At 34.8% G+C, this 17,748-nt stretch overlaps 3 protein-coding genes across 3 annotated transcripts in view; all 3 read right to left on the bottom strand.

Annotated features, from left to right (window-relative positions):
• Window positions 1-1,515, bottom strand: part of LOC107560935 (BTB/POZ domain-containing protein KCTD6-like) — a 9,036-nt gene extending 7,521 nt beyond the window's left edge. Inside the window, exons 1-2 of the mRNA XM_016245243.1 lie at window positions 1,403-1,515; window positions 900-987 (exon numbers count right to left, since the gene is read on the bottom strand). Coding sequence (XP_016100729.1) covers window positions 900-926 — 27 coding nt within the window. The 5' untranslated portion in view covers window positions 927-987; window positions 1,403-1,515. The remainder of the gene's footprint in view (window positions 1-899; window positions 988-1,402) is intronic.
• A 1,144-nt stretch (window positions 1,516-2,659) lies between these two features.
• Window positions 2,660-7,212, bottom strand: abhd6b (abhydrolase domain containing 6, acylglycerol lipase b). Its single transcript, XM_016245167.1, has 9 exons — window positions 7,147-7,212; window positions 6,912-7,059; window positions 5,839-5,995; window positions 5,633-5,746; window positions 4,031-4,163; window positions 3,582-3,739; window positions 3,437-3,491; window positions 3,221-3,321; window positions 2,660-2,967 (listed from the first exon to the last, which is right to left on the bottom strand). The coding sequence occupies exons 2-9, from the start codon at window positions 7,028-7,030 to the stop codon at window positions 2,785-2,787; spliced, it is 1,020 nt and encodes a 339-aa protein (XP_016100653.1). The 5' UTR covers window positions 7,031-7,059; window positions 7,147-7,212; the 3' UTR covers window positions 2,660-2,784.
• Window positions 7,213-9,031: 1,819 nt separating this feature from the next.
• Window positions 9,032-17,748, bottom strand: part of flnbb (filamin B b) — a 21,421-nt gene continuing 12,704 nt past the window's right edge. Inside the window, exons 20-43 of the mRNA XM_016245144.1 lie at window positions 17,545-17,708; window positions 17,329-17,452; window positions 17,048-17,244; window positions 16,852-16,975; window positions 16,622-16,779; window positions 16,431-16,542; window positions 16,188-16,324; window positions 15,983-16,106; window positions 15,156-15,331; window positions 14,949-15,072; window positions 14,775-14,820; window positions 14,558-14,660; window positions 14,342-14,482; window positions 13,689-13,817; window positions 13,059-13,232; window positions 12,804-12,962; window positions 12,439-12,642; window positions 12,150-12,302; window positions 11,299-11,421; window positions 10,934-11,200; window positions 10,670-10,807; window positions 9,639-9,725; window positions 9,327-9,521; window positions 9,032-9,219 (exon numbers count right to left, since the gene is read on the bottom strand). Of these exons, the coding sequence (XP_016100630.1) occupies window positions 9,032-9,219; window positions 9,327-9,521; window positions 9,639-9,725; window positions 10,670-10,807; window positions 10,934-11,200; window positions 11,299-11,421; window positions 12,150-12,302; window positions 12,439-12,642; window positions 12,804-12,962; window positions 13,059-13,232; window positions 13,689-13,817; window positions 14,342-14,482; window positions 14,558-14,660; window positions 14,775-14,820; window positions 14,949-15,072; window positions 15,156-15,331; window positions 15,983-16,106; window positions 16,188-16,324; window positions 16,431-16,542; window positions 16,622-16,779; window positions 16,852-16,975; window positions 17,048-17,244; window positions 17,329-17,452; window positions 17,545-17,708 (3,547 nt within the window). The remainder of the gene's footprint in view (window positions 9,220-9,326; window positions 9,522-9,638; window positions 9,726-10,669; window positions 10,808-10,933; window positions 11,201-11,298; window positions 11,422-12,149; window positions 12,303-12,438; window positions 12,643-12,803; window positions 12,963-13,058; window positions 13,233-13,688; window positions 13,818-14,341; window positions 14,483-14,557; window positions 14,661-14,774; window positions 14,821-14,948; window positions 15,073-15,155; window positions 15,332-15,982; window positions 16,107-16,187; window positions 16,325-16,430; window positions 16,543-16,621; window positions 16,780-16,851; window positions 16,976-17,047; window positions 17,245-17,328; window positions 17,453-17,544; window positions 17,709-17,748) is intronic.

The following is a 17,748-nucleotide window of genomic DNA, read 5'->3' as shown; positions in this document are numbered from 1 at the left end:
GTGAACTACGGCTCTGTGAAGTAAATGCTGCTCCATCTGAAAGCATGTAAAAAAAATACCACATTTAATAACATATTTTTACTCCAAAGTCACTTCATAACGTCAGTCGAGTGTTTGAAATAAATCCTTCTGTGAGATGATGTGGCTTACACAGAATAAGGCACGCAACATATTTCATAGCATTTAAGCAGTGATAAAGGCATTGCATTATAAATATACTTTATGTTAATGAAAATTATAATAAAAAGAACTCAGATAAACCGTATATTGCCGTAGTCGTGTGTTTATTAGTCACGTTGAATCAATGAAAGCAGTTGAATCTTCTGTTTATTTAGCTGCAGGGATAGGCATTTTCTGGGTTTCTTCTGCGAGGCGTATTTGGAGTTTCAGCGTGAGAGCGCCCTCTGGCCTTTGGATGGAGATTTACTGCTGATCACAGAACCGTGCTTCACTGAAAGATACGAATGCCACTTCTATTGAATCGCGATTTCGATTCCATTTCGATTTATCGTGCAGCCCTAAACAGCAACCCATTTTTTTTTGTGCAATTTATAAAATTCAAGATAATTAATGGTATTCTAGTATATTAAGTGTTCTTCAACCTTGGTCCATAAAATTAAAGTTAATTTATTAAATATATAACTACATTAAGAACATATTTTATAGGTGCCATTTAAAACACACCTATTTTTTTAGTTCAAAAAAGGTTTTATCAAGCCAAATTTATCTTAATTATGTTGTTCTAGATAAAAACAAATATTACACTTATATAAATGCCCGAATTTCGATTACATGTAATTCTACTTCAAATTCAAATAGCAGTTCTGCACAGCACACAACTGTGGCTAATAAGCGCGTGATAACAATAACTTGTATTAAATATTTTTCCACATACATACCCTATTCCCCCAGTCCCCATTATCCATTTGATAAGGATAGGTAAACCGGTCTGATCCACAGAAGTCCGGATATTATACTTGAATAGACCTGCAAAAAGAGACACTTATTAGCCCTACATTACGGCACATAAATATGTATAGACCTCACTTGAGAATCTCAATTTTTTAACACATCTGAGACGATAATGAAGAACACAATGAGATAAACACAGGATGCATTACTGTGTGAGAAAGCTCAATAGCAATTTGGTTAGGCATGTAAACAGGTTTTCGGTTTCCCTCGAAAGAAGTTAAGAACGTCCAGCGACGGTGCCTGGTGACATCTAACGTTAAAAACATGAAAACGTTGTAATAAAATGAAGCGTTTTTTTTTAGTAACCTTTGCTAACCAGCTATCATAATACACAGCTAGCTCCCTGCTAACTCCTAATGTGAGAGTGACAAATGAATAAAATAAACGTTTTTCCTGACAGTCATACTGTATGGGATAACCCTATCCTCACCCGTCTCCAGGCCTGAGGGGTTTAATCGTCTGGTTTGATTGCGGCTGTACAGGACACTGAGTGTTTTAGCTGCTCAAAGACGAGAATACGGCAGCCGCACTGTCACGTGACCCACACTAGCGTACATTAATGGCAGTGACAGGAGAATCACAACACATCTGTGCAGAAGAACAACAGCTCTGTGCTGAAGAAGCTTATGTTAAAGGCATCTGTATTGATCTAATCTGCAATGCTAGATTTTTAAAGTTGGGGATAAAATGTTGCTTTGCATAAATACCACATCACTACAAAAAGGTGACTTTACTGACAGAACTTCACCAGTAAAAAAAGAACCAGAGGTTTTTGGACATGGGAAATCAGTTTATTGGACATGTACCATAGCTGTAGCTACTGAAAGGCAGGAATGATGCTAGAAGCCCACAACAATTCCAGCAGGATTAATGTAGGAAAATAATTAATAAATGGTATATACAATGTAGCCTATGTTTCTTCTAATTAATCCACACACCGTGCTTTGCGTAGTGCAAGCAATGTTAATGTTTTAATCCTTATTTTAATATTTAAATCCATCATCACCCCCACCTAATGCATGAAGGGTTCAAATGCAAAAGCCTCTAAGTGACGTCTAAAATTAGTATTTTTCTCAGGCTCCTATGTTTATGTTCAGTTACTTCACTTTAATGGCAATGAAAAGAACCTATTCATTTCCACTCAAGGGAAATGACTGAACCTACACACAGGAGCCTGAGAAAAAAATGCTCATTTTAGAAGAAAATTTCAAATGGCACAGAGGCTTTTGCATCTGAACTCTTCATATGCATAACTGGACTTAAACTTAAAGAGGTATGGTTCTCAGTGCTATACAAAATCATAGGACTCAGAATGACTAAGACCCATAGAATGAAGTGCATTGGTACATAATAATCAGTACCACGGTATACATAAAAGTACTATAACTCTACCATCAATTTGGTAGCACTTTACAACAAGATCTCATTGGTAAATATTAGTTCATCCATTATCAATGTGCAATATCTTTTTGTACACCATTTATTAAACTTTGTTAATGTTAGCTATTAAAAATACAATACAATAGATACAATTATTGTTTTATAACGATTTAAAAACGTAACATGTTGAAATGAACATTAAGATTATTAAATGCTTCATTGTTAGCTCAGGTTAAACCTAATTGTAATGTGTTACCATACAATTTTTTATAAGCGTGAACTTTTTCTTTACTCAATTAAAAGGCTGTTTGCATGTGAACATACATACTACAAAATTATTACTTCTTATATAATTTCTCCATAAGTTTGTTATATACTTCAGGGCCAGTGGGGTGCTGCGTTTAAGTATTTAGTAATATATCCTGAGCTGTCTCAGGATTTCTTTTTGGTGCTGGTGCTCTCTGTGCTCTGCTGAGAATTGATGAAATCTAAAATGAGTTTGGCTGTTTGTCGCGGTCGCTCCATCACAACAGAATGACCGCAGTTCTCCAGCAGATCAACACGACAGCCTGGAAGAGCCTCCGTGAGCAACGCTGCCCCAGACACATCCACCACCTGAAAATAAAGACAGGAATATCACAGAAAAACCACAAAATAAAATAAACATTAACTGAAAATATTATTTTATATACCTTTTAATAAATTGTTACCAAGGCATTTCTTATTTTCATTTAGTTTAACTATACTAAAACAAAAACATGAAATAGACACACTTTAAAAAAGTAAATAAATTAAAATTACAATAAAAAATGTATTTAAAATATTAATGTTTTCTATTTATAATTATAGTATGCAGGCTTACACCTACCTGGTCCTGTTTGCCCCAGATGACTTGTAAAGGGGTAGTTATTTGCTGTATATGCTCATGCAAGGCATATTTTGAATTTTCACTCATAATTTCCATGAAAACTGTGGCAGTTTAGAGAGAAGATACTTTAGGCAAATAATTGATTAAAAACAACACTTTCTATAGCATATTGTAAAAGTATATAACTGCAGTGGGTAAGCCTATGTTCGTACTGACCTTCATGATAAAAGTCATTGTGTGGTATCCGTACATCCACGAGGCCTTGTAGAATCTATAATGGAAGGTAAATGCCACAGATAGTGCATGAAGGTGTGTTCTGAGTCTAGAGTAACTCTGCATTACATTTGTGTGACTGACTAACCTGTTGAGGCACTCTGAAGCGCACATGAGAACAGAGCTTCAGCATCTCCTCCATCTCCTCCGGGGTGGACGGAATAAGAGGAATATTCAGCGTGTACTGGCTGTGCTCCACTTCATGCATCTGACTGTCAAACTGGCTCTCCATTTGGTTCTTCAGACCTTCAGAGAACAATGTGAGCATGTGTGATATTAAAAGAACAGTTCACCCAAAAAAATGTAAATCTGATTGACAGCCGATCAGAATCCATCCTCGAGCATTTAATTCTGCAGGTGACAAAACTGCAGTACAAGCTTACAAAACAGAACTTTATTGTGTGTTGGTGTGGATTCTAATATAATCTTTATAGTTATTATTCTTGGTGTGAACAGGCCGTTTTTTAAGTTAATTTTGGTTTGTATTTATGTATTTATCCATGCATTCTGTGTCAAAGACTAAATATATTGACTAACCAACTGGGCAGATGATGGTCAAACCGCAGAGATCTGAGGGATGATAGGCTGCATACACTCCGGCCACAGTCCCACCCATTGAAGTGCCCACCAGATGGAATGGCTTTCTGTTTAGCCGAATTGCCTCTACAAACTGAGTGGTGTAAAAGTAGGGAATATTCACAAATTCTGCCAATACAAACATTTTATATGCTGGCTTATGATCATAAAGTAGACTTTACGGCAAAGAGGTTTTCATTAATGATAAAGCATCATTCCAAGTCTACACTCTAAAAAATGCTGGGTTAAAAAGGGACAAACCCAGCTATTGGGTTGTTGTGTGACCCAGCGGTTGGGTTGTTTTGAACTCAATCACTGGGTCAAAACAACCCAATAGCTGGGTTTGTCCGTTTTTAACCCATTTTTTAGAGTGTAAAAAGTAGGTTCTATGAAAGCAATATTTGGCCGTTTCCATGAAAAGGACACAAAATAGGGCCTGAATCTGTTTTTATTAAGCAAATGAAAAGAGAAAAAAGGTGCTTAACGTTTTGGAAAAGTTGACTGTCAACCTCAGGAGGTTTTGTTAAGTTATATTTTAGATTTTACAAATATGCTATAAAGATTTTCTATTCATTTTTACACTACTGTTTAAGGGTTTGGGGTAGGTAAGATTTTTTAAATGTTTTTTCTAAGTCTCATATGCTCAGCAAGGTTCCATTTGATGAAATACACAACCAAAACAGTAATATTGTGAAATGTAATAGTGTCACATGATCCTTCAGAAATCATTCCAACATGCTAATCTGGTGCTCAATCATTTTTTTTGATCAACGATGAAAAACTGTTGTTAATATTTTTGTGGTATGTGGAATTTTGTGATGCTCACAAAAGAACAGCATTTTGTTGAATTATATTTACTGTCACTTTTGATCAATTTAATGCTGAAAAATATGAAGAATATTTATGATATTCTTTATATTTGCTTTTGAACTTTTGGTTGCGTATATGAATATTTTAAATCCCCGTTACCAAATTTTGGAACATACAGTTAAAAATTTTTTTTGATCAACGATGAAAAACTGTTGTTAATATTTTTGTGGTATGTGGAATTTTGTGATGCTCACAAAAGAACAGCATTTTGTTGAATTATATTTACTGTCACTTTTGATCAATTTAATGCTGAAAAATATGAAGAATATTTATTTATGATATTCTTTATATTTGCTTTTGAACTTTTGGTTGCGTATATGAATATTTTAAATCCCCGTTACCAAATTTTGGAACATACAGTTAAAAACCCTATATTATTGTCTAGCCATAAACGTGAAATAACCATAAACATTACATTCACAAGATTTATAAAATACTATAACATATAAATAAAACTGCCAGACTGGTAACAGAGTGGAGAATTTAGTTTAAAGTTCAGTATATGGACAGTAATTTCAGACCAAGGATTTGGTACAACAATTAATTGAATAATTATGTAATTTATGGCATTTTATATCTAATAGTACTCACAGCACACACATAGTATTTTATGCATCTACGGGCTTAAAAACAAAGTCATGGGGCATCTATTTGTACCCCATTCATAGAAAAACGTCCCCATCCAGCGATTACCTGCCGTATTCTCTTGACCTGGCCCTGGATTGAATAGTCGTCTGTGTTGGTACGTGTTGTACCCTCATGCCCCGGCATGTCAACACACAGTAAGTGCAGATGTTTGGGAAGGTACTGTTTAGGATGAAGACACGATGTGATTATCGCTGTTATAAGAAGCAGCATTTTCATTTTACCTCACAGCCAGGCCACTTAACATGCTGTACCTTCACCATAGGAAGCCATGTGTCCTTGTGAGCAGAGAAGTCATGCAGCATGAGTACAGAAGGCCTGAGGCCTGGTTTCCCCCTGTATGAGTAACAGAAGCGATAACCCCCGCAGTCTGCATGACGTACCCGCAGACCCAGAGTTCTCCTCCAGTACCTCCACAAACAAATAACATGGGTAAAAAATCTATAGACAACATAACTACAAAAGATGCATGTAAATGCATGCATACACTCAAAAATAGTGGATTTAAATATTTTAATTGCTTATACATTTTCATCCATTTGGATTACACAATTCGAACACAAATTAATAAACTTAATGTGACATATCTGTCAGTCAAATGAAACAGGATTTCTGTAAACTGAATGTTTCAATAACCAGGTTTATATATTTATCATCAAGAAATTCCGTTTATTTCAATTACATTTTAACCATGTAATTTGAATACATTTTATTTGTACAACAAACAGATTCATGCTGATTCTTAGCAATTTCTGTCTTTGATTAAAAGATGAAGATTTAATTAATATTTAAATAAAATCAAATAGATGCAAAGAGTTAATAAATTATGCCATGAAATCGTACCGGCTTTATTTTTGTATGTCAGTATGACTGACAAATATGCATCACTTTAAGTTTATTAGTTTGTTTGTTAAATCTGTATGATTCAAATTAATCAAAATTGTATACACAACCTAAATACATAAAAAAATATTTGTGGCTAAATTTAAGATTTAAGTGAAACTATAAAAGATATTCATTTAAATGATACATTTAAAAATGTGTACAGTGTGGCTCAAACAGCTGATACAATGAAAATGTTTATTTATGGATTTGTCTAATTTAATACAAATTATATTGTTATTATTATTTATATAATGTATTTATTACATACAATTTGAATAAAATGTCAGTCACAAATTAATATTTTACATTTTTCAATCCTAGAAAATTACTTTCAGTTTCCTTTCATGAAAACCAGGAGGTTGGGCTTCAATTCTAAAGAAAGATATTTATAGACTATTATAAAATAATATGCATACTTATAGTATTTCTAAGTGGTATTTACCAGTAATAGACTTTGATGAGTGATGATGGCCACAGCATAAAAGAGGCCATGAAAAGGAGGAGAGGGATAGCAAGAGTCCCTGCAGCAATGGCAAACATATTGACCATATCCCGATCCATGGCAACTCACTTTTTATCTAGTAAGCACCCTGCAGAACAATACAGCACACAATTACAAACAGAAACGACTGGCAAATATGACACATGCTAGGGAATGAAGTAAAACTTCAAGATACCTTTATTGTCCTGCTGTATGCACAGGTCAGAGTGAATGAGGCTGAGGGATGGGAGAGGCTCTGGCAGCATCTGTTTGTCTAATCAATACATGTAACCTAGATATCTCACCATGCGCTTAAAATATTTACATGACCATCATTTTAGGGTCACTGCCTAGAAAAAAAATGTTTTTGTATATTCACAGATATTTTACAGTTCTGAACATACATCTACAAATACAGCATCTCACTATAAGACAACTGAACCTTTGATTTGCGGTTAAAGGTATACATCGTTAAAATAATAACTGACCTATGACTCAACAAATAGATTTGGAACAATTTGAGAGCAATGAACTTACTTCATAAGGTTAATCCTACATTGACGTCAGCAGTTCTAATCAAGCAGTTTTAAATGACAGATCCAAAAGTCCCATTTAAACATCACACTGTAGCCAGTCAGTGTGCAGTCTGTTCTTATAACTTAATAAACGTCCCTGTCAGCTGTCTGCCTACCCAATGAACACTGAGATGGCATCCAGAGAAAACTCTATGTGGGGGATCTCGTGATCCCAAGAAATCAATGAGTTCAAATGGAAAATGCAATATTCCTCTTACTCCAAAAAAAAAAAAAAAAAAAAAAGAAAAAAAAAAAAAAAAAAAAAAAAAAAAAAGTAAATAAAACAATCAAATAAATAAATGCAAATTTTAAAAATAATATCAAATGAAGATACGGAGACATTTTCTGCATTTAAAGCCATTTAATTGTATTTATGCTCATTGCACATTTATGTTGACATTTTTTAGAAATTTGTACACATTCTCAAGATGAAACCAGATCTAAAGACATCACTACATTTAGAACATTGTGAGCAAATTTATGGAGGCAAATTCACATTTGTTCGGAGTTGAAATTAAAATTAGTCCTCTAATTTAGTTTTGGATTAAATATAGTGAAAGGTAAATCTATTTGGAGAATATGAGAGTATATTTAAAAATTATAGCATAAAAAAAAAAATAATACTTTCATTGAGCTCGGGCGGATGCATTAAATCGACTTCTACATTGTAAAAAAAGAAAAAGAAAAAGTAAACTAAAATGTAAAATGAATGCTTTTCCTTTGGACTTTCTATTTATCAAAGAATCCAGAAAAATAAACAAAAACATGAAGCAGCACAACTGTTTATAATATCAATGATAATAAAAAAAAAAATTCTTGAGCAGCAAATCAGCATATTAGAATGATTTCTGAAGGATCATGTGACACTGAAGACTGGAGTAATGATGCTGAAAATTCAGCTTTGCATCAAAGGAATAAATAACTTTTTTAAATATGTGACCCTGGACCACAAAACCAGTCATAAGGGTCAATTTTTTTCAAATTAAAATTTAAATAGATACATCATCTGAAAGCTGAATAAATAAGCTTTCCATTGATGTATGGTTTGTTATTGAAAATCTGGAATCTGAGGGTACAAAAAAATAAAAGATATTGAGAAAATTGCCTTTAAAGTTGTCCAAATTAAGTCCTTAGCAATGCATATTATTAATCAAAAATTAAGGTTTGATATATTTACGGTAGAGAATTTACAAAATATCTTCATGGAACATGATCTTTACTTAATATCCTAATGATTTTTGGCATAAAAGAAAAATCGATCATTTTGAGCCATACAATGTTTTTTTGGCTATTGTTACAAATATACCCATGCAACTTATCACTGGTTTTGTGCTCCAAGGTCACATATATAAAAAAAAGTTATTTTAAAATTTTATATTCATTCCACAATATTGCTATTTTTACTGCATTTTTGATTAAATGTATCCTTGGTGAGCATAGGCGACTTCTTTTCGAACTTTTGAACAGTAGTGTATATATACACACGCACACATAAATGCAGGTATTTCACAGAACAGTAATATGGAATGGAGAGCCTGGAATGTGTTCATCTCCCCACTTCACTGCTAATATGTATTTTCCTCTTTCTTTCACAGCATAGGTGATCCTGTACTGATGTCCGCCCATGTGAATGATTGACACCCGCTCGCAGGGGACGGTGGGGCCATGCATGCCAACAAAGAGAAGGTTTCGCCCTACAACACAAAAGCAGCTACACAGTTCTGAGAGAGACATTTCTCTGGAGACATTACTTAGTGAAATGAGTTACTTAACATTCTTGCCAATGTCAAGCTGCACTCACCAGCTTTACTGCAGTCCACATAAAAAGTGTTTTTGCGTCCTAGAAAGCCCTTACTCAGGCCTGGGCCATGGCAGATGACTTTACTAGCGTCAGACAGGAAAACTGGCTCAGCACTGCTGTCAGATGTTGTGTTCATCTCCATGTCTGACAGAGAGGGTCCCTCATAACTGTTACACATCTGATTATGATCTATGGCTGGAAAAGAACAAAGTACCATCAGACCTACACACTCAAATATCTCCAATGCAAAATAGAAATGGTCACCAAAACATTCCTAATTCATACCAGAGCAATTTTGTCCTTGTGTGAGACTCTTATCTGTGGCAGCACCGACAGACACATAGAAAGGGCTTTGAGAAACATGCTCCTCATCAAACATGACTGAAACCTCATAGTCACCTGCAAGAGAACAAATTCTGTAAATCTGTCTATAAATCTGCCCTTCCCTTCCTAAGAAAATCATCAATCAATATGCTGACGTTGAATGTATATTTATATCAAGTGTAAAGCAGGATGAATTCTGATTGGCTGTCAGTATTTTTACTGACAATTTTAATAATATTGTTCCTCTGTGTTGTAATTGTTATAGTTGTGATGTGGATGTCCCTATTCTCATATCATTTTTGAAAAATGTATAGTTAACATTATTGTTGTCATTATAGTTATTGTCCTTGGTTTGAATGGGTCAAGTCTTAATATATTGAATAAAATACTAACTCACTTTTTGGAAATAATTTTAAATAATGGAAATATTACACTGAAAAAAAACTGCAAGAAACAATTTTCACTCAGAAATTGCTAGTAAATTTCACAAAAAAAAAAGTGTGAAATTTTCAAGAAATCCTGAAATCCTATAGTATTTTCTTGTAAAACCTGCTCCAATAATATTTTTGTTTACATGTTTTTTTAATTGTATACATGTTTTTATCATAGTTTCACAAATTTATTTTAAATAATTCTAAGTTATTCCAGATCTCTAGTGACCATCATTCTCCAGAAAGTCACACCATTTTTGGCAGGAAAGCAACAGGACAGTAGTGGATTTGATGAATTCTGTAATGTTTTGTGGTATTAACTGATTCATCTTACTTTAAAACTTTCCATCCTGTTCAATACAATTACAGATATTGGTATTATAATATCAAAACTTCACATATGGTCAAAAATGATCTCCGTTATCAAGTTCACATCCTCATATAAGCTATCTTCAGTCATTCTACGAGGCAGCCTGTTCATTTTCCATTGTGTAAATAATCAAAAGCTACACGTACTTAAAGTTTAGGATTCATAAAACACAAACATTTTTTAAACATTACATATACTGCATTACAGTAATTACCCACCAGGCTCTTGACCCGTGTAGGACACAATGCAAGAACCATCCAGCTGATCATCAAAGTGGAGCTCAATCTTTCCAGGACCCTCTACTGAGACAGACAGAGTTCCCGCTCCGGCCTCACGGGACCAAATATTAAAGTCAGCTGCAAAATGAAATCAATACATACTTTTGAAATGACTCACAATCGACTTAGCCAGCTGTCACAGAGTATATAACAAAACACCTCACATTAACAGAAAACAGAAAGAGAAAAATATTAGTGGGATACCTGGAACACTTGCTAGAGCTTTTTGAAGGCGTTGCCCCCACACCTGGACCTTTTCACATCCTCCCTGTCCAAGTGGGCCGACGGTGTACTGCAGTGGCCAACCAGGGATTGTCTGATCTTGGTTATTTACGGTCACATTATAAACTCCCATCTCTTTAGCTAGAAAGCTCACTGCATAGGTGTCACTGCCTGTGGCAACAATAACAGCCTCTCCTGGACGTCCCGAGGGCTCATGCACATAAGCAGACAGAGTCTCAGCATCAGTACCTGTAATGAAAGGGAATGTATTTTTGTTAGCGGCACAGCAGAGTCCTGGAGAAGTCAGATATAGTGCCTGGATTAGTGTGATGGGCTATTCATCTAACCTGGGATTTTGAAGGCTAAGCTGCATTCACTCCCAATGCTGGCAATAGGAGCTGCTTTCTGGTTGTACGTGATGTTCTCTCTCATAAGCCCACGGTCTGTCACCACAGCTGTAAAAGGACTCCCTGGTAAAGAGGAATATAAGATTTATTCATTTATTATACCTTACTTTAGAAAAGGTAAAATCAAAAGCCTAATGTCCCCTAAAAGTTGTGAACCAAATGGATTTAAGAGCAATTTCACAAAAAAAAAGTTATACATTTAAAATAAATAAATGATATATAAAAAAAATTAATAAAATTTATTTTTTAATAATATAAATTTACCCAAAATATACAATATTTACAAATTCTTTATACACTACCTTTCAAAATTTTGGAGTCAGTAAAAAATAAGTTTCTTATGCTCACCAAGGCTGCATTTGTTTGATCAAAAATACAGTAAAAGAAATTTGTAATGTTATTAAATATTATTACAATTTAAAATAACAATTTTCTCTTTTAATATAATTTAAGATGCAATTTATTCCTGTGATGGCAAAGTTGAATTTTCAGGAGCCATTACTCCAGAAATAATTTTATGATGTTGATTTTAGAAAGCTTAAGAAACATTTCTTATTATCAATGCTAAAAAGAGTTGTGTGGCTTAAATTAAAAAAAAAAAAAATTTGTGAAACTGTTACACATTTTTGTTCAGGATTGTTTGATGATATTTAACAGAAAATAAAAATGTATTTGAAATATAATTTTTTTTGGTAACATTAAAAATGTCTTTACTCTAACTTTTGATCAATTTAATGTGACCTTGTTAAATAAAAATGGAAAAAATGGTTGCATAAAGCAGCTCTATTAACCTGGAATGTGTTCATCTGAGAATTTAATGGCGATTTTGTAATTCCCAGCCTTGATTGGGCAGTACGATATATTGCAGGTTCCGTGCTCCAGCTCCTCAGTGTGAACGTCTACTTTACTGGGACCCTCAATTACAACTGTTAGCCCACCATATCCTGCAGGTTGCAAGTTTAGGGGGGGAGGGGGATAGTTTCAGTTTTAAACGACAACTAAAATTTGCAGCATCATAACACACAATCCATACCGTAATATAAAGTGCAAGTCAATTAATTTGATTAGACAGCAACATACCTGCATCCCAAGTGTCAACCACAAATTCAGATGTGCAGAAGGTGTGCCCTGTATGTAAGCCAGGGCCGAAGGCCTTCACCTTGCTGGTATCTCCTATCTCCGCCTGACTGATGGAAAGAGAGATGGGACTGTTGCTCACATGCTCACCGTCCTTCATGATGCTGACCAGATGCTCACCAGCCTCTCTGGGGATGAATGATACACCTGCATAACAAAGCACACCTCTGATGGAAGTTTGACAGTGGCACTAAGGATGTGGGTATCCTTGAGGTGACCAAATGCTAAAATGTATTTGTTGAGGCTTATTAATCTTGCCATTTCATTTCTACCAACTGCAGCTGTGTGCACATTAATAGATGGCTCACCAAGATGGCTGTCAGGTTGTGTTTTCAGCAAACAGGGTACATTATCGCCTGCGGGTGACATGATGCTGGTGGAGAGCTGGCTTATATCTTCTTCAGTGATGTCCAGGGTAAAGTCAACAGCACTGCCCAGTTTTACCTGTGACCTTCTCACATTTCCAGCTGTATTGGGTTATAAAAACCATGCATCTAGTAATTTAAGCTTTGGTCACTATGACATTATGAATACTGGTTTGAGGTTTGGTGGGGTTTCCATACCAGCAATTCTGGACTTGAAGGGACTACCTCGGATAGGCACGTCATCAGTTTGAATCTGGATCTCATAATCTCCAGGCTCAGTTGGGAAGTAGCTCACAGTACAAGTGCCATCTTCATTGTCCACGCAGCACACATCTGCCTCAGATGGACCCTCAATTGTGATGTCCAACTCACCTAAACAAATAAGATATGAAAATAACTAAAACCTATGTAAAAAACTCAATTTTCTCTTTAGGGAAACGGGGAGTTTTAATGATAACTTGGTTCACCTCGTAGCTGTCTTGGTCTATGGCTTACAACATTTTAACAGACTTTTTTAAAACCCCTCTGTGAAAAATGTATGGAATAAATACTTCTGGAACCAAAGCCGCGGAGAAAGTGGGCAAACACTAATGCACTCTATTATAATGGCTATAATGCTTTGATAGCAGCAATGTTATTACTGTATTTTTGCTCATAAAGATGATCCATTTCAGCACACTTTCCACTTGACTTTGTTACGGTTCTTGGTTCTATTGACACACAGTTGAGTGAAAAGTCAACTAATATTGGATGTACAAACAATATAAAGTACAACTGCACAAAAATGTAAACAGTCCGTTATTATGGAATCATAAAACAAACGCTCACTCGAGGCAGAATCTTCCTGACAGATGGTGAATATTGCAGTCTCATTTGCAATTCCATACACAAGGCCACGTCCATAGGCCATAGTGCTGCGATTAGCAAGACTATTTGCATAATACTGCAGTGGAAGTTCTGCAGAAAGGAGAAAGAATTGTATTTAAACTGTTCTGACGGAATAAATATCACAAATGTTGACTGTTGGATGAATGAATTAAATCAAAATTAAGAAGAGCAAATACATTCAATAAACTTGTAAAGCTGGTATTTAGTGACATCTATGCCAAATATATGAAAAAAAAAAAGTAGTGGATCTCAACCAAGGGGCCTTGAAAAACTGACTTACAATGATTAAAAATAAGACAAAAGTATTAAAATAAGGCAAAATAACTAAAAATCATTAATCATATATATTCTTATATATATATATATATATATGAGGTTATATGAGGAAGTTTGAGTTCTAGATCATATAATATAAATAAAAAAGAAAACAAACAAAACCATTATGGGTAACTTAAAAGATAAATAAAATAATAATAATGAATATACATTTTTCTAGTTATGCAAAGCTCTAAAATATTTTATGCTTATCCATTAAAGCATGATCAACTGTAAAGCAAACACTAAAATATCTGATATTTTCCATCCAGTCTAACCTGGTAAATCATTTCTGGATGATTTAATAAATAGCTGGTGAAGACCTTCTTCTGAAGGATCAAACTTTAGAATGATGGTACTGTCTTTGTTATCAATCACGCTGGGCTGTGCTGTCTTTCCAGACGGCGTGATCACCTCACCTGTGAATAACATTACAATAATGATGCGAGGCTGCGATTATTAAAATGAACAAGTGAATCTGGGAAACAGCTCACCTGTAATTTCACCTTCACTTAAGTCTGATGGCAGGACTATATCACATGATAGAAACCCTGCTTGATTAATGGCACCGAGAGGAATTACATTTCTGCCCTCAACCTGATGAGAGATAATGAAGATGTTAAAGACATTCAGGGTATGAAATGTCTCAAGGACTCAAGACATTATTAAATGGATTGAAATTAACCTTGAAGAAGCTTCACACATTCATACCTTGTTTTGAAAACCTTGAGGTTTGCATGAGGATGACGCCTGGTGACTTATTCATGTCACAATTAATTAAGGGATAAACAAAGCACAAATTAGTGAATAATGAATAAGGATATTGAGGTAGAATGATTAATGTCTATGGCTTAAATAGAAACTGGACTGAAATAGCCATCTTACCTTTGAAAATCCTTCTCAATGGGATTTCTGACAGCTGAGGGGTGAGAGCCTTCAGCGGAGGGTGTGCGTTTTGCAGCACTGATCTTGTTCACATTACTTAACACTTCAACAAGTTTTGTACTGCCTGCAAAATCAATACCACAGTAAACAAGGTTTCTGTGTCAATATCTGATGACTTCCACACAGATCATATAATCAGGGGCTCACCATCGGCTTTCATAAGGTCAATCTCTGGGGCCTCACTAGTGTTGCAGCAAGTTGTGAAAGTCTGAGGAATTTGAGCACAGACATCTTCCTTTAATTGTCCACCACAAACCTCAGTTGTATTGGTTACATGTTGATCCTTCACAGCAGAGTGAGGCAGGACATGGAATCTCAGAGGACTGAAAAGCAAGTAGTATGAAAGACTTTAAAATTCTTTTAAAGCTGTTTCTGTCGTTGTTATTAACAGTTTTATTGTACTCGATTATTATTATTATTAGTCATCATTATTATTATTCTATTGTAGTAAAATACATAGTTTTTTTAATAAACACTACTATTGAGGTAAAATGTGTTAATTTTGTTATTACTGTTATTTTATTTAAATTTAATACAATTCTGAGTTATTTTAATAAATAATACAAATTCACAACAACAACAACAATAAATAATAATAATAATAAATAACAGCAATAATAATGTTATTAATATAACAACAATTATTATTAATATTACAAACATTATATTTTATTACAATAGTATTTATAAAAACAGTTTTTACTCAAATAAAGTGTTAATAAGTACAAAAATATATATATTTTACTTTTATTTTTAATTATTTCAGATAAAAAACACATTCATTCTTACTTGCAATATGACTCATAATGTTATTAATATAACAACAATTATTATTAATATTACAAACATTATATTTTATTACAATAGTATTTATAAAAACAGTTTTTACTCAAATAAAGTGTTAATAAGTACAAAAATATATATATTTTACTTTTATTTTTAATTATTTCAGATAAAAACACATTCATTCTTACTTGCAATATGACTCATCATCAGCATATTTGACCATCAAGGAATGAAGACCTTCTATGGTTGGAGAATATTTAACAGAGTAAGTCCCATCTGCGTTTTCTTTAACCTCTGTCAGTTCAGTCTTTCCTGTGGATATGAAGCTTTGACAATTACACAAGATACAGCAATACAAATCTGATTCGTCTTTCAAAAGAAGCTGATTCTCACCGTTGGGGGTGATCATCAGCGCACACTCAGGGGGCTTCCCAGATTTACTGCAGTTGATTTTGAACGACTGAGGAATTGGAGCACAAATCTTTGGTTCTGTATGTTCATCTGTCAAGTCTTCCAGGAACTCAGAGAGGCTGAGACACAAATAAAACACCAAATGTTTCTAGTAGATCTCTAGAAATGACTAAATGTCTTACAGGTAATTGTACATAAATCAGACTCATTAAATTACCATTTTACCTTCTTAAAGTCTCTTCACTGCTGTATTTATCCATTACGGAATTACAGCCCTCCATATTTGGTGCACAAGTTCTGTCCTCGTTGTCCATCACACCTGCAAGTTTGATTGAACCTACATGCAAAAACCCCATGTAATTGATTACCCTATCAAACATACTGCCATGCAAATGCCAGCAATATTTCAAACTCACGGTTCGGAGCGTTAGCTTTCACTGTGGTGACAGTCTCTGGTGCCACACTGCAGCCATTAGCAAATATCTGAGGAGCCTTAGCGTGGACACTTCCCTCCTGACTCAAAAGTTCCTCACTGCTACCAGAGTGAGAAGGTATTGCATGAAACCTAAAAAGACTGAAAGATAGCGTGAAATAAGAACCTGTGGATATGGAATGCACGTATTGGGTGGCTACACACTAAAATTACCTTCTAAAGGAATCATCACTGGTATATTTGACCATAATTGAGTGAGATCCTTCAGCAGAAGATGAGTATGAAACCAAGTACGTTCCATCTCCATTGTCTTTTGCATTTAATAGCTTGATTTTTCCTGCAAAGGGAAATAATGAGTCAAATTCTGTTGTAAACACCACATAATACATCCTCTCCATTACATTCTCACCATCAGGTGTAACAACAACTACAGTCTCTGGCGGCTCTCCAGTGCTACTGCCATTGATTGTGAAGGTCTGAGGAGTGTTTACACACACTTGCGCCTCTAAGCCCAATCCAAAAACTGGAGTACCATTCCTTGAGCCTTTACCTCCACAGTGTTTATCATCAGAATTAGGCACAGGCAACACGTGAAAATTGAAAGGACTGTAAATGAACAGTAACATGCATCAAATTACACAACCTATGCATTTAATCCATATTTTGTGCCCATGAATGCAATGCTCATACATGCAAAAGGAATCATCTTCAGCATATTTGACCATCAAAGAATGAAGCCCTTCCATTGAAGGAGTGTAGTTCACAGTGTATGTCAAATCGCCATTGTCTTCAACCTCTATTGTCTCAGTCAAGCCTATTTAATGATGAACAAAAGGTGCAACTTAACACTTGTTACTGAAATATTGAATTAGTAGTTGTGATCCAATATAATATATGGTGTAATACCATCTGGTGTCATTATGGCAACAAACTGTGGAACTTTTCTTGTGCAGGTGCAGTCAACAGTAAATGTTTGAGGACGCCAGGCACACATCCCTGATGTCAGGCCTGGACCTGATACATCAACCTGAGCAGTGTCATCTATTGGCAACACTTTAAACTTGAATTGTCTGTAAAAAACAAACAAAAAACAAACAAAAAACAACAAAA

This window comes from Sinocyclocheilus grahami, unplaced genomic scaffold, assembly GCF_001515645.1.
Source record: "Sinocyclocheilus grahami isolate Dianchi unplaced genomic scaffold, SAMN03320097.WGS_v1.1 scaffold747.1, whole genome shotgun sequence".
NCBI lineage: Eukaryota > Metazoa > Chordata > Actinopteri > Cypriniformes > Cyprinidae > Sinocyclocheilus > Sinocyclocheilus grahami.
Note: the sequence above shows the minus strand (reverse complement) of the source record. Positions and strands in the feature narration are given on the sequence as shown.